At 36.1% G+C, this 16,116-nt stretch overlaps 1 protein-coding gene across 2 annotated transcripts; it reads right to left on the minus strand.

The window, feature by feature from the left end:
- Nucleotides 1–698: 698 nt before the first annotated feature.
- shisa4 (shisa family member 4) lies at nucleotides 699–11,503 on the minus strand. Of its 2 annotated transcripts, XR_014532249.1 has the most exons (6): nucleotides 11,270–11,503; nucleotides 5,595–5,772; nucleotides 2,519–2,655; nucleotides 2,096–2,287; nucleotides 1,124–1,679; nucleotides 699–945 (listed from the first exon to the last, which is right to left on the minus strand). XR_014532249.1 is itself a non-coding variant. In XM_083534311.1 (5 exons), exons 1-5 carry the CDS (start codon nucleotides 11,322–11,324, stop codon nucleotides 1,654–1,656), a joined length of 588 nt encoding a protein of 195 aa, XP_083390437.1. In that variant the 5' UTR covers nucleotides 11,325–11,503; the 3' UTR covers nucleotides 699–1,653. The 2 variants fall into 2 exon arrangements, 1 of the variants encoding a protein (XP_083390437.1); XM_083534311.1 differs by having other exon boundaries at nucleotides 699–1,679.
- Between the last annotated feature and the right edge of the window lie 4,613 nt (nucleotides 11,504–16,116).

The following is a 16,116-nucleotide window of genomic DNA, read 5'->3' on the forward strand; positions in this document are numbered from 1 at the left end:
TGTATACAGTATAAATGTGTGGCAGGGACATGGTCATGCGTTATCTGTGAACTGAGAGTAATGAAAAACCGGCAGGTAGGAGTTCCACCTATGTACGGTACGGCCAGTGTACTCAAATTACATATTTTGTTAGAGCCTTTCACATATTTTGTGCTATCCATTGAAGCAGCTTGGTATGAATATGGTGTAATTTGAGGAATTGTCTGACAAAAATACTGGCGTGAAAGTTAAGTCATAACACTGTAAAAAGTGCACTGGATATAAACATTAGCATTACCATTTAAATCATTAACACCTCTAATATCTAAGTATAAGTTCAGTGAGTGCATGCACACACTAAGTAAACTTTACTGAAAAACTTTATCTTTAAAAGAGTTTTATAATAATATGACCTAAATGCTAGAAATTTTGAAAACAACCTATACATAACATCCAGTGATATTGGTTTAAAATTGTGTTGCATGGGTTCAGTTAAATTCAGTGTTATTTTTATAGTGCTTTACACAATTATCTTGATCACAAAGCAGTGTTACAGGAATAAATAAATTGAGAATACAAAAATCATAAATTTATCCCTAAATCTATCCTAATGAGCAATCCAGTGGTGCATGTCGCATGAAAAACCTCCCTTAGACATAATGAGCAAGAAACCTTGAGATTTGATACAAGAATGATAAAATAATCATTAAAGCGAGAGGTAAAAGACCAAATATTTTATTGTAAAAATTCAGTTATGTAATACTTACATTTTAGTAATTCAGATTTTCAGATGAGAGCTCTTATCAGAACTTATCCTAAGTAACATATTATATCATTCCAGGAATTAAATGGCTATTTTTCTGTTATTCAAATATTACATACCTGTGACCTTCAAAATATACACTATCACATTATCACAAAAAAGCTTATGTGGTGGCATTAATGATTAGACCAGGGATGTCCAATCTTTTCCACAAAGGGCCAGTGTGAGAGCAGGTTTTCATTCAAACCAAGCAAGTCTACATTGAATTCTACCTGTTTAAATCTAATGATTTTCATTTTCAAAGACTATCAGGTGTGACCCTTGATTGGTTCGGATGACACTGCCCCTTTGTGGAAAAGATTGGACACCCCCGGTTTAGACCTTTAAATTACTAAAGCCAAACATTGGTAGGAATACTTTTATGTACTATTTTCTGGAAAGTATGTTATATAGGGTAGTACATATACTCTGTTAAATTTTGAGTTCCATGAAAAAAGTTGCATGTAATTTACAACACATTATTAGTAAATAATAACAAAACAAATATTAAATAAGACACATAGCTTGAACCAAAACCCTGAATCTGTCTGTTAATTCTTTTGCTAACTCCAATACATTTTTAAATGGTAATGTACCATTGTTATAATATATACAGACAGTTAGCTTGACTGATTTTAACTGAATCCAGTTTCACCAGTCAGTTACATGTAACATCTCTATACTTCAGGCAAACAATAACAGGCAAAACCAGACCATTCATGCTTCACCCTAAAGATCATTGGAGAAATAAATACAATAAATATGATTTTATAAAGTGATGCAAATCATTTCTCAAGAACAGGGCCCCATACCACAAACACATTTTATGCTCCCATTCCTGGAGGATCTCTCAGTGGCCAGTGTTCTGGATGCTATGAAGCAGAATATGGTGGAGGTGCTGTAACATGTAAATAAAAATGTTAGGAAAAGTATTTACACAGCACCAAATATACTATAGGGATAAAGGTTTGTGGACACCTGACCATTATATCCAAATATGCTTTTTTTTTAAACAACTTATTACGCATTTAGTCCCCATTTGCTGTTATAATAAGCTCAACTCATGTTCCAGTAAATTTTGGAGTGTGTTTATGGAGATTTGTGCTCATTCAGCCACAAAGTCAATATTAAAGTTAATACTAATAAAGGAGGAGGCATGCAGTGCAGTCAGCAAAAAAAAAAAAAAGATCAAAACAACGAACATGTTCTCTTCCTATGTTCATTTGAATCTGTTAAAAATATTTGATCTGTTCACTTAAAAAAAATGCAATTATCAAAATAATTTACATTTATTTTTCACCATTGGTCTCTCACCTCCTTGGCTGGGCCCTGGATTGGGAGGAAGACCTGGTGGGTATGGCACCTGAGGGAAGCTGGGACACTGCTGAGGCAAACCTGGATACTGAGATGCCATTGCATATCCAGGGTACTCAAAACTTCCAATAGGTTTACCATAAGCATCATACATGGGTCCCACAGGGTAGCTGGCCATAGGAATCTGCTGGGCTATGAATGCAAAATGTAGAATTTCTTATTCTCAGCAGACCAAAAAAATGCAGGAGGATGTGCTAATATAAACTATATTTGAAACAGACAACATACAAAATATTTGTATACTATGTACAAGGTTCTTTTATATCTTGGAAACTGTGTTGTACTCCAAAATATCCCTCCAATATCTGCACAAAATATAATTACTATGTTGTGTATAATAAGTGTACATTTAAATGTACTTACAATCATAAGATATCCTGCCATGTTGCCTATGCCGTTGATACAGGTAGCAGCAAGAGCACATAAAGCAACAGACCATGGTGGCAATGGCAGCCACAAATAGTAGGATGGATGAAGCAATACCTGCTATAGTGGAGGGACTAAAGAACAGAACAATTATGTGACATTTACTGTAATTTTACTCAATCAAATAAATAAATATATATATATAGTAAATAGTATATATAGTATAGCTCCATGTGCAGGGTATCATTGATAGTCTTCTGGACAACTGTAAAGACAGCCGTTTTCCCCCATTATTGTGTAGCCTGAACCAGGCTGAGACACCATTTAAAGGCTCAGGATACCTTCGCAGGTGTTTTGATTAAATTAGCTGATTAGAATATGACACAACGAGACTCCAATATTGAAATTTTTCACAATATTACAATTTTCTGAGATACTGAATTTTGGGTTTTTTAATTAGCGGTAAGCCATAATCATCAAAACTAAAATAAATAAATACATCAGTCTGTGTGTGATGAATCTATATAATATACTTTTTTGTATTGAATTACTAAAATAAATCAACTTTTTAATGATATATCTCACAAAAGTGTTTACACCCCTCACATTTCAGCAACCATTTTGGTATATCTTCTCAAGAGATGATACAATAGAGGTGAATTTTTTATATATTTTTGAGTAGTCAATGTGCACTCTGTATAGCAGTACAGATTAAATTGTTCCTCTAAAATTAACTTAACATACAGCTTTTATTGTCAAAATAGCTAGCAATAAAAGTGGGCACACTCTAAGTGTTAACAGCTGTACACCGGGTAACCATGCAAAGCCACCTGTCCTGTTCATGTTCATGTTTTTGTCTGCTTGACAGGACCATACAAATTTGTGTATCTTGTATTAGAGCAGTTAACATTTGGTGCTTTGAGTACAATTCTCTCATACTGATCAGTGGATGTTCAACATGACACCTCATGGCAAAGAACTCTCTGAGGATTTCAGAATTAGAATTGTTGCTTTCCACAAAGCTGGCCTAGGCTATAATATCAGTAACACCCTGAAACTGAGTTACTTTACAGTGGCCAGGGTCATACAGAGGTTTTCCAAGACGGGTTCCACTCATATGCCACACACTGCAACAAGTCGGTTTGCATGACCGTCATCCCAGAAAGAAGCCGCTTGTGATGCTGGCTGTGCAAGAGCATGAATTACTGGAACCAGGTCCTGTAGTCTGATGACAAGATAAACTTGTTTGGCTCAGAAGATGGTGTTCAGCATGTGTGGTGATCCCCATGGTGAAGAGTACCAGGAAAATTGTGTCTTGCCTATAGTCAAGAATGGTGGTGGTCACATCATGGTCTGAAGCTGCATGAGTGCTGCTGGTACTGGGGAGCTGTGGTTCATTGTGGAAAACATGTACTGTGACATTCTGAAGCAGAACATGATGCTCTCCCTTCAGAAACTGAGCCGAATGGCAGTTTTCCAACATGAAAACCCAAACACACCACCAAGATGACAACTGCCTTGCTGAGGGTGAAGGTGATGGAGTGGCCAAATATGTCTCCAGACCTGAACCTTATTAAGCACCTGTGGTGCATCCTCAAGTGAAAGGTGGAGAAGTGCCATGTGTCTAACATCCAGCAGCTCTGTGATGTCATTATTAAGTCAGTGCTAGATAAAAATGAAACGCAAACGAAATTTGACACTTTGGACACTGTTTTGACATGCTTACTTATGGTGTACTCACTTTTGTTGGCAGTTATTTTGACAATAAATGTTTCTAATCCAGTATCCAGTTGAAAAATGAATCAGTTTATTAATAAGTTATCAGCAAAGTACGATCCAACCTATCGATTGGTAAAATTCACCGTCGCACACAGTTGTATTGTATGTTGCAGCCTGATACTACAATCGTTCAAACTTAATTTCTTTCGATTACTATACACTCAGAACCCCATATTGACAAGGTGAAAACAGAATTCTAGAAATGTCTGTAATTAAAAAAACAACACTGAAATATCACATGCATGGAATTATTGTGTTAGCTTCCCCAAATTTGATGCAACAATCCTGTCTCTAAGTTCTGCAGGCAGTTCCTTTGACTTCATGGCTTAGTTTTTGCAGCTGTAAGCCCTGTATAGAGAGGTATGTGCCTTTCTAAATTATGTCCAATTCCTTTAACTTATCACAGGTGGACTTTAATCAAGGTGTAGAAACACCTCAGCAATGATCAAGATAAATGGGAGGCACCTGAGATAAACTTTTGTTCATTTGATAAACTTTTGTTCATGTGATATTTCAGTGTTTTCTTTTTAATAAATTGACAGATATTTCTTGAATTATGTTTTAACTTTGTCATTATAGGGAACTGAGTGCTGATTAATAAGAAAAAAAATAATTTGTATGATTGTAGTATCAGGCTGCAACATCGCCTCCAGGAATCATTTTCTGTGAACAGTTAGCCATGCCATCCACGAATGCAGGTCAAAGCTCTATAAATAAAGGTTTTAGAGCAACATATGCTTTCATCTAGACAACACTATAGGAAGGCTTTGCATATTTCTGCAAGACAATGCAAAAATCTATTAAAACAGCATTGCTTCCTAGTAGAAGATTCTGAATGCTCAACTGGCCTGCTTGCAGTCCAGAGCATTGACCAATTGAAAACATTTGGCATATCATGGAATGACATATTTGAAAAAGAAGCCCCACTGTATCAGACATGAATAGGACAACATTCTTCTCCCAAAACGTCTCCCAAAACTGCGGTCTCCACAGTTCCCAGATGTAAAAGTGACACTACACAGTGGAAAACATGCCCTGTCCCAATTTTCTAAAGACATGCTGCAGCCATTAAATTCAAAATGTCCTTATTTTTGCTTAAAATGATGTTAACATTTAGCATTTTATGTTCATTTATGAATAAAATATAGGTTAATGTGATCTGCACTTTATGGATTTGAGGTTATAAACATAAATAATGTATGTAGTGAACTAAATATTTACAGACATTTTATGACCTGCTAAGAACCAGATGAGTTTTATGTCCTAATATGTAAAACCATAATACTTTCTCTACCTAAGATGAAAGAGCATGCAGCGTTTCTGTCCACTTTCTGTGATCATCTTCATTCTATCCGGACAGCAGTATCGATGGTGGCAGTTTCCACAGCAGAAAGTGATGAGTGGGCAGTCAAAGCCATTGTGCCACGTCCCATTTCTGTCCACGTACCACAGGCAATCCTCATTGGCATTAGCTGAACAAAACAAAGCAAAGCAATTAGCACTTCTCTTAAAAAAAACTTGGTATTTGGTATTCTTAGTGTCTGACCTAATGAACTATTATCAGAATGTAGACTTGAAAATAACTTTTGTAAATCATTTTGGATAAGAGTGTCTGCCAAATGACATAACTGTAATTGTAAATGTATGCAAAATACTAGCTATTGAATAGTACTAAAATAATAGCTATTTATCAACAAAAATGCATAAGTCTGACAGACATACAGTACTTGTGCATATATATATATATATATATATATATATATATATATATATATATATATATATATATATATATACACACACACACATACATTATATATATATATATATATATATATATATATATATATATATATATATATATATATATATATATATATATATATATATATATATATATATATATATATATACACACACACACACATATATATATGTGTGTGCCTATATGAATTTTTGACATACATAGATGTTATGATATAGATGTGTGGGAAAGTGAAAGAAGCTTGTTTAAAATAAACAACACAGGGAAGAATTGAGTGATTATTTTCTATTTTACCATCTTCTACTTCTTCTTCTTTTGGCTGCTCCCATTAGGGGTCGCCACAGCTGATCATCCCTTTCCATACTACCTGTTCTCTACATGTGCCTCTTTCAAATTAACCAACTGCATGTCTTCCCTCACCACATTCATAAACCTCCTGCCTGGCGGCTTCATCATCAGCATTCTTCTACCTATGCACCCCATCTACCTATATATATCCTTCCTCTGCAAATGACCAAACCATCTCAATCCCGCCTCCCTCACTTTGTCTCCAAAAACGTCCTACATGCACACTCCCTCGAATAAACATATTTCTAATCCTGTCCATCCTCATCACTCCTAAAAAATATATACACTGCCGATCTTTCAAGTTTTCCCACTTACAAAGAGCGGAGAGATCTGTAATTTTCACCTCAACTGTGAGAGACAGAATCTAAAAATAAATCCAGAAAATCACATTGTATGATTTTTTAAAATAATTAATTTCCATTTTATTGCATTAAATAAGTATTTGGTCACCTACCAACCAGCAAGAATTCTGTTAGTTTGTCTGTAAGAAGCCCTCCTATCCTCCACTCATTAACTGCATTAATTGCACCTGTTTGAACTCATTACCTGTATAAAAGACACCTGTCCACACACTCAATTAATCAGACGCCAATCTTTCCACTTTCCACAGCAAGACCAAAGAGCTGTCTAAGGACACTAGGGACAAAATTGTAGACCTGCACAAGGCTTGGATGGGCTACAGGACAATAGGCAAACAGCTTGGTTAGAAGGCAACTGTTGGCACAATTATTAGAAAATGGTAGAAATTCAAGATGACTGTCAATCTTATTCAGACTGGGGCTCCATGCAAGATCTTGCGTGGAGTATCAATGATCCTGAGAAAGGTGAGGGATTAGCCTAGAACTACACTGGAGGACCTGGTCAATGATCTGGGACAAAAATCTCAACGGTTACCATTAGTAAAACACTACATTGTCATGGATTAAAATCCTGCAAGGACTGAGTATGGTAAAGAATTAAAAGATTGAATGACGCATAACTTTCTTTTATAATTGTAGTTGTAATGCATTACTGGGTGGTTGTCCTGCATCATTAATAAACAAGCTACAGTTATTCCAGGATGCAGCAGTTCACTTATACACTGGATACCTGTTTCAAACTGACTACAAACTATTGCTACTTACTAACAAAGCACAAATTGGTTCAGCTCCCATGTATCTATCTAGTCTTTTATCACACTACAATCCGTCATACTCCTTGAGATCTCAAATCTCTGGACTTTTAGTAGGCTCTAGAATAGCAAAGTCCACTAAATGCAGTAGAGCATTCTTACATTTAGCTACTAAACTTTGAAATAGTCTTCCTGACAGTGTTTGGGGCACACTCCCCCAGTTTAAGCACAGATTGAAGACGTACCTTTGTAGCAAGTCCTACACATAGCACATATCACATATTATGCCTTTGTGCTCCAGTACATCTGAACAAATTGTACATTATTAACCTGTGCTTGTTAATATTATGAACAGCACCAATGCTAATTCCTAATTTCTCTCCACTGCTTCTCGTTCTTCACCTATCCCGAGGCATTCTGAGGTTGCGCCAGCTCCAGTTGTGTCTTACCTCATGATTACGGACCTTCAAAGAGTAGATGCAGACCCTGCAAATATTCCAAACTAACTAGAGAGGTACCAGCACCCTTTGGATCCCATTTCATGTACAGTTTGGACATTGGACTTCTTTGCACGTTTAAAGGCTCTGACATGGAGGAGTTGGTGTTGGATCTATGATGATCCCAGGTGTTGAGCTATTTTATGAGTTGCTCAGTATCTCCTGGTTCCACATATCCAACTGTCTTTATAAGACTCAAATAATGCAACAGCAGCATTGTTTGCTACTGTAACTGCTGCTTTTACTTCTCTTTTTTTACAGTCTCTTTTGAACAGATAAATCAATTTGCACCTTGAAGGCATGCATGCTCTAAAGCTACAAGGGTGGCAAAAGGAAATTTTCAACCCCTGTTAAGTTATGATCTTCTGAAATGCTGTATGCACTGAAGCCAGTCCTTAAGGAACATGACAAAAGAGTAAGTGCCACAGATAAAGCAGGTACAGTAATGGCCTTAGGACATGTGTTCAAGCCTCACATGTACTGGAAGCATTAGATCTCTCCCCATTAGCGGTGTTCCTGGAAGAATGAAGAATATAGCAGATTCTGAGTGGTCAAGTAGGGAAACCTTTGCTGAAAAACACCCAACAACAGGAATTTGAGCTTTCGAATATGTAACAGGTCTGGGTTTGGGCTGTGAAAGCATTATGGTACTAAAACAGTGTACATAAGTTCTGTGAGGCAGGTTAGATACTGAGGACCCAGTGTCAACCACTAAATCCATCATAGAAGTCTGTGAGTCTAAAGTAGATTCAGTAGTAGTTTACTGCTAAGAATATTGAATGTTCCATGTACAGTACAAAAAAAAAACACTGTTATCAAACAGGATTTGAAGTGGATTTAGCCTGATCAACAGCAGATTCAACAGCTTTCTATCATGACAGCTTTCTATCATGACAACCTCACAATCTCTCACATATTCTTGGGCTAAGCACATTCTCTACCAACTAACCGAAAGGAGCCACATGAATGTGCTTAACTCCTTTGTGATGTGCCTGACAGCATTTATGAAAGGTGTGGTGTTTAGCTAACATGTCAGCTTTGGCACAACGTAGGCTTTCAATGAATCCTGTAATGTATCCATCTTTCAATGCTCTCTGCCTTTCATCAATCCAATCATCCTCTGTAGCATTAATGACTCTTAAATAATTTTCAAAGATCCACAGCCTTTTGCTGAACGGCATAGAAGGCTCACCAGAGCAAGGCAGGAAAAAACCCAGGAAAAGCCCGTTAGCAGTAGCCATCTTTGCAATGCTTAATCCTAGTCACCATTTTGTGATATAAGAAGTTATTCATTAGCAAAGAACACAACACAGGAAATTAATACATTTTACTGTATCTGTTAAAATGATCCACTGCACATTATGTTTCATATCATCAATACCGGCACTAACTTCCATAATGCCTGATTGGTGTAAGTTGTTAAAAATATCTTGACACATACAGACATAGACAAATTTGCTAAAATAATTTCTATTTGATTTTTTTTTCAGAAAAATATATAAAATAATAAACAAACGAACATGGCATTGACCAAAATGATAGGACACTTAACCAAATGCAACCATTGCAATCAATGCATGCAAGTGATTTCTGTAGACTTCTGCAGCAGGTAATCTGTCTCTTCATGAGTAAACTGCTCCAGCTGTTTCAGGTTTGAATGTAGTCTCCAGACTGTATGTTTAAATTCTTTCCACAGATGTCCAGATCAGTTCATAAAATGCTAATTCAGAATAGTTCTGTCTTTTGTTTATAGCCATTCCCTGTTTTTTTTTTATGTATATTTTCCTGTTAAAGGACCTATGAACAGTGACTAAAATAAGTTTATTATGGGTACGTTTTGCCTCAGAATGGCTTGAAAGTCTTGAAATTTCACTGTGTCTTGCACAGATACAAGGTATCCATGATACTTATTTTGTCATAGTAAGTATTGTGCTCTTTTCTTTGAAGCCTTATTTACATTTATGCCATTTGCCAGATGCTCTTATCTAGAGCGACTTACTCATTTACTCATCAACGCCTTGGGTGGTTCCATGAAATTCCGGAGTATGAACGGGCGATTTGAGGATGGATTGGACTGTAGTTAATGTCAACAGTCTCCTACACTGACTCAGGAATACAGTTCGCTTCTGATCATCAACACTGTACCCCGCAACATTGTACAATGCTACAAATGGACATTTGTAGCAATGGACAAATGGACAAATGGACATTCGGTGCAACCCAGATGAGGATGGGTTCCCTCTTGAGTCTGGTTCCTCTCAAGGTTTCTTTCTTATGCCATCTCGGGAAGTTTTTCCTTGCCACAGTCGCCACCGGCTTGCTCATCAGGGAAAAACTTACTTATAAAGAACATTTTTAATCACCACATTATCTGTGTAAAGCTGCTTAGAGACAATGTTCATTGTTAAAAGCGCTATACAAATAAAAATGAATTGAATTTATACAACTGATTAGCAGAGGTTTAAGGGCCTTGCTCTAGGGTCTAGCAGTGACAGCTTAGTTGTGCTGGGATTTTCATGACCTTCTGATCAGAAGTACATTTTTAACACTGTGGCTTGTAAATGTGCATTTTAATAAAAGACAACTAGTTTTAAACATTGCTATAATCCCATTATTTATATTTATTTTCTAGGGATATATAAGTATATATAAAAACTGAAATTCTAATCAATCATCTGTTATCATATTTTGATCTCAAACCTAAATGTCTTAAGCATATATGCCCTGTCACTTCAATACCTTCAGAAGGCGCTGTACAAAAACAACTTCAATGTAATGAGCTACTTAGTTATACCCACAGAGTTTTAATGGGTGGAGGAAAAATGTTTTCTAGAAAGCTTTTGATTGGATACGAATCGTACAAGTACAGGATGATTTATATAAAATTGCTTGTTCTCTGCAAATTACCTGTCAAATCTAAATGAGAATAGCGCATTTGTAATAAATATGTTACGTTTATATTACATATTTTTGCCCACAATCCCAATAGACTTGCACAAAATTGTCAAACACTCGATTTCATGATCAGCGATGTACCAGAGATGTAACAACCGACCCCACTTTCCTCTAAAATGTCTCTTACGTATAAACACAATAGCAAATTACGTTAGCTACGTTACGTAAATTAAATAGCGCATTATCGGTAACGTTGTAAGCACGTTCGGGTGTAAATGAAGCTATTATTGTCTTTCTTCGCGTCCCAGATGCATGCCTTTCGCATCGGGGCCTGGAAAGAAACACTGCCTTACCGTGCCAAGCAGATAACATGTAGAGTAGCGGTACCAGCACAGCTGATAGCGGCATCTCAGGTCACTTAATCACTCCGGTTAGGTAAGATGTGAAAGGGAAGTGTGTTACATTTGCTTTGGAAAATCTATGCTCTTTGATTTTACTGAAATCTGTTTAAACATCAACAAACCAGCAGCCAGAATAAGCTGCGCATCCAGGCACCTCCTCTGCTCCAGTTTATGTGAAGGTTAGTGCCAGTTCCATGCATCCTCAATTAAAGGCACACGAACATTTACCAACCAGCAATGTACACTTAACAATGTGTCGATAATAAATAGCTTGAATTATAACAGTGCCACCAAGACAACTCCTTCTATGAAATTCAGATGTCAAAGGATATTATTGAAATCACAATTTACATTTTTTGCATTTGGTAGACCTTCTTATCTAGAGCGATTTACAATTATTTTACTACAACTGAAAGGTTGAGGGTTGAGGGCCTTGCTTAGGAAACCAAAAGTGAGCAGATTCTGGAGAGTGTAATGCTGGGTCATGTCAAGTCAAGTCAAGTCAAGTCAAGTCAAGAAGCTTTTATTGTCATTTCAACCATATATAGCTGATGCAGTACACAGTGAAATGAAACAACGTTCCTCCTGAACCCAGGTGCTACATAAAACAACATAAAACAACAGTCACAGAACAGAAGAACACAGGGCCAGGAACTAAGATCCCTGCCACATAAAGTGCATGTGTGCAACTGGTGCAAACAGTGCAAAAGACAACACAGGACAGTGCAGGACAACACACAATACACAAAATATAAAAATAAAAACAGCAATAGCTCCACCAGTAAAACCTGTCGTGACAGAATAAGGTGCACAGTAGCAGAAAAATGTAAACAGAGAAATGTAAACAGAATTGTGCAATTCTACAATAGCAGAAAAATGTAACAGAATTGTGAAATTCAACAATAGCAGCAATCAAAATAAACTGAACAGTGACCAAAGGATTTGGACAGAATATTGTGCAAAGAGAGCAAGTCCCGGAAGATCAGCAACAAACGGCATGTAAACATTTTGTGATAATGAAAGGTGCGAATGGTGCTGAAACCTGGGTGTGCGAAGTGTATGTGTGTTGAGTCCGGTTGTACAGATCAGTCACACCGTGATGTGTAAGTGTGTGTAAGTGTGTGTATGTGTGTGAGAGAGAGTTCAGTTCAGATGTTTGTTGAGGAGCCTGATGGCTTGCGGGAAAAAACTGTTGCACAGTCTTGATGTGATGGCCCGAGTGCTTCGGAAACGTTTCCCTGATGGTAGGAGGGTGAAGTGAGTGTGTGACGGGTGTGTGTGGTCATCCACAATGCTGTGTACTTTGCGGATGCAGCGTGTGGTGTAAATGTCCATGATAGAGGGGAGAGAGACTCCGATGATCTTCTCAGCTGTCCTCACTATCCTCTGTAGGGTCTTGCGATCCGAGACGGTGCAGTTCCCAATCCAGGCAGTGATGCAGCTGCTTAAGATGCTCTCGATGGTCCCTCTGTAGAACATGGTCAGGATAGAGGGAGGGAGATGAGCTTTCCTCAGCCTTCTCAGGAAGTAGAGACGCTGCTGGGCTTTCTTGGTGATGGAGCTGGTGTTAAGTGACCAGGTGAGGTCCTTTTACTACTGCTACTCAAACCCTCAACTTTTACCTAATCAGTTTTTATTTATAGTGTAAAGTTCTATAGCCTGTAGATAGAGCTGTTTGGGAAACTTAGACGGCCATGACTAAGCGACAGCAAAAAAAAAAAAACAACAAAAAAAACACCACCACCAAACAAATTATATTATTAAACAAGGAACATAATAATTGTGTTATCTAATCAACATAATTATCTTGTAATAGAGAAATGATTTTATAAACAATAAAATTATCAATAAACAATCTGTAATTAAAATTTCTATAAAAATCTTGATCATTGAACAGATGATATTGGTCCGAATAACATTCTATACTGAACTTCTTAGAGAAATAATAACAATAAAAAGAGTTTTAGTAGTCCTTTCTGAGTCAATCCACCTCTTAATAGAATCACGATAAAACCTGATTGATCGTATATAGACACACCATCAAATGAAATGCTATGAAATGAAGAAAATAGACTATTGGGAATAATTTAATAAATATTCATGCACAAAAATAAATTAAAAACATAAGTCAGTGATTCTGATAGTTTACCACCACTGGGTTAGATTAGGTTAGTTTTGGATTAGAAAGAAATCTAATAGTGAAGAATCTTAATATTTAGTAGAATATAATTTGCAATTAATTAATATAATTAATATAACCTAATAAAGACTAATATTAGTTGAATTATCTTATTTTCTAATAATTTTTTTCTTAATATGCATTTTTTGCATTGTACATTGTGTAGGAATGTAAATATAAAATTTATATTAAACAAACAAGCGAACAATTACAGCGATAGCAAAAAGATTTTCTTATAGCACCTTAATAATGACCACTCCACTTTTAGGCTGGTGAGCATGGTGAAAGTTTTGAAATAATTTCTTCATTGGTTGTGACTGTCTGAGTTTGCTTTTAGTTCTGAAAAAAAAAAATATATATATATATGTGATTGATGTATCGACCTTCTGAGCATTATTTGAATAAGAAGAAAACAATTTGATGTGATTGTTTAAAATCTAGATGCAAATATCACCATGCTAATTATGTAATTCTGATCAATTGCAAATTCTTATTTTGTTTGCAAACCCAAATGTATTCAGTGTAAAGAAAAAACATAAGAAGTGGCCTAGCTGTTCCAATACTTTTGGAGAACACTATAATTGTAGCATGCTTGGTTGTTGTATATGGACAAGCTTGTTTTTGAAGGGTTTTTTTTGTGTGTGTGGCTTTTAGATCTTCAATTCAATTTCAATTCATTTTTATTTGTATAGCGCTTTCAACAATGAACATTGTCTCAAAGGAGCTTTACACAGATAATGTGGTGATTAAGAGTGAATATGTTCTTTATGAGTAAGTTTGTCCCTGATGAGCAAGCTGGTGGCGACTGTGGCAAAGAAAAACTCCCCGAGATGGCATAAGGAAGAAACCTTGAGAGGAACCAGACTCAAGAGGGGACCCATCCTCATCTGGGTTGCACCGAATGTCCATTTATAGCAGATATACATAGTCAGTGTAGGAGACTGTTGGCATTAACTACGGTCCAATCCATCCTCAAAGCGCCCGTTCTTACTCCGGATTTTCATGGAACCACCCAAGGCGTTGATGAGAAACCGTTCCAAGCTGCACAGATGGCCTTTTTTTGATCTGTATTGTTTCTTTAATATTAATACTTAATACTTAATAGCTTTTATTATTGTTTGAGCACAAAAAACAGAAATCCTTCCATATTTTTTTGATTAAACAGCCTAAGACTGTCATTTTCATTGGTCTAAATAATGCACTGTGCACAAGCTGTGAGAAGGCTATTAGGTTAACCACATATTCTTATTTTATTTTATAATATAACATTTTTGAAACAATTATACAAAAAGTATTATACATTTACTAACAGATGGAAATATCATGTCTACCTGAATGTCTGTTTTAGATCATTTTTAATGAATGCATGTGTGGTTCTGTGAAAATTATTTTTGAAGTTGCCTTTCAATCTATATAATGGAGTGATGGTTCTTTCTTGATATTTTAGCTTTAGCTTTTCTTGGAGTGTATCTGGAACATTCTATATGTTTAATCATGATGCCTTTTCTTGTTTCCAACACCATCCATATTATCTTCCTAAGATGATTATTTTGTCACCAGTCAAAAGCTTGCTTGTACTTGTCATCATGATGTGGTGCTTCCTAGATGTGTCTCCATAAGCCATTATTGCTCAGCTGCAGTTTCATGATAATTTCCTTGACTGTTTTAAGAGTGAAACACTTACTACACAGTTGTTCTTAAGATATTCCTATTAATACTATTTTACTATCAGCATAGTTTAGATTATTCGGTTTAATTCATTGTTATTATTTATCATTTTGAGAGTTATATCAAGCATGAAGAGTGGCACCTTGCAACACCCACATATTCCCTGGGACAACACCCAATAACTAAAAATATTTTTTTAGCATGGAAGGATTATGACATTATAAAGTTTAAACTGTAAATTGTGTTTATATGTCTTATAATTATTATAAATGTCTTAAAATATTAAAGTATAATTTCCATGACTAAATGGCACCCAATGTGAGGGCTGGACATGGGATCTGGACATTAGCAGAGGCCATTATAGATAAAGAATCCCTTTGGGTGAGAATATGACATGAGGAGGATCCGATCACAGATCCAAAGCTCACCAATCCAGTCCTGGAGCAATCAATACCGCCAATAAGCACAGTGAGAATAAAAATTTACACAAGATGTTGCAGAGTAGAAATAGAATGTTATAAAGTTCAGGATATGTGAATTGCAATTAAATCTCCCTAGAAAGTGACTCCCTATGTAGCAGAAGTGCCTTGATTTAATCTGTAGTGTTTATAGACTTTAGCTGTGTCCACCTATGATGTGTATCTGTTTGCCTGCTTAAGCACAAGGTGACAGAATAATTGGATTATTCTTTATTAAACTAGTTCCAAAAGTGGATCTTAAATCTTTTTAAAAAAAGGGAAGCGTTTGGAACAATTAAAGCTTAAAAATGCTTAGGAGACGAGGAAAGACAAAGTGCAGAAGGGCATGCATCTTTGTTAAAATACAGATAAAAGCAGCACAAACCATTTATTGCTGACTGTGATAGGTTAGAAAAGAAGCAAAAGTAAAAAAAAAAATTAATAAATAAATAAATAAATGAAGTTGTGTAAATATGGCAGAATATGCTAAAGAA

The sequence above is a fragment of the Silurus aristotelis genome, assembly GCF_946808225.1.
Source record: "Silurus aristotelis genome assembly, chromosome: 28".
Classification (NCBI taxonomy): domain Eukaryota; kingdom Metazoa; phylum Chordata; class Actinopteri; order Siluriformes; family Siluridae; genus Silurus; species Silurus aristotelis.

What these genes read in the sequence shown, in the direction of transcription:
- shisa4 (XM_083534311.1), bottom strand. Translation starts at nt 11,324, where the DNA reads ATGCCGCTATCAGCTGTGCTGGTACCGCTACTCTACATGTTATCTGCT. An exon ending in TGGCAGGATATCTTATGATT is followed by an intron (nt 2,288 to 2,518) that starts GTAAGTACATTT and finishes TTGCATTCATAG; the next exon opens with CCCAGCAGATTCCTATGGCC. An exon ending in TCCAGGGCCCAGCCAAGGAG is followed by an intron (nt 1,680 to 2,095) that starts GTGAGAGACCAA and finishes TACATGTTACAG; the next exon opens with CACCTCCACCATATTCTGCT.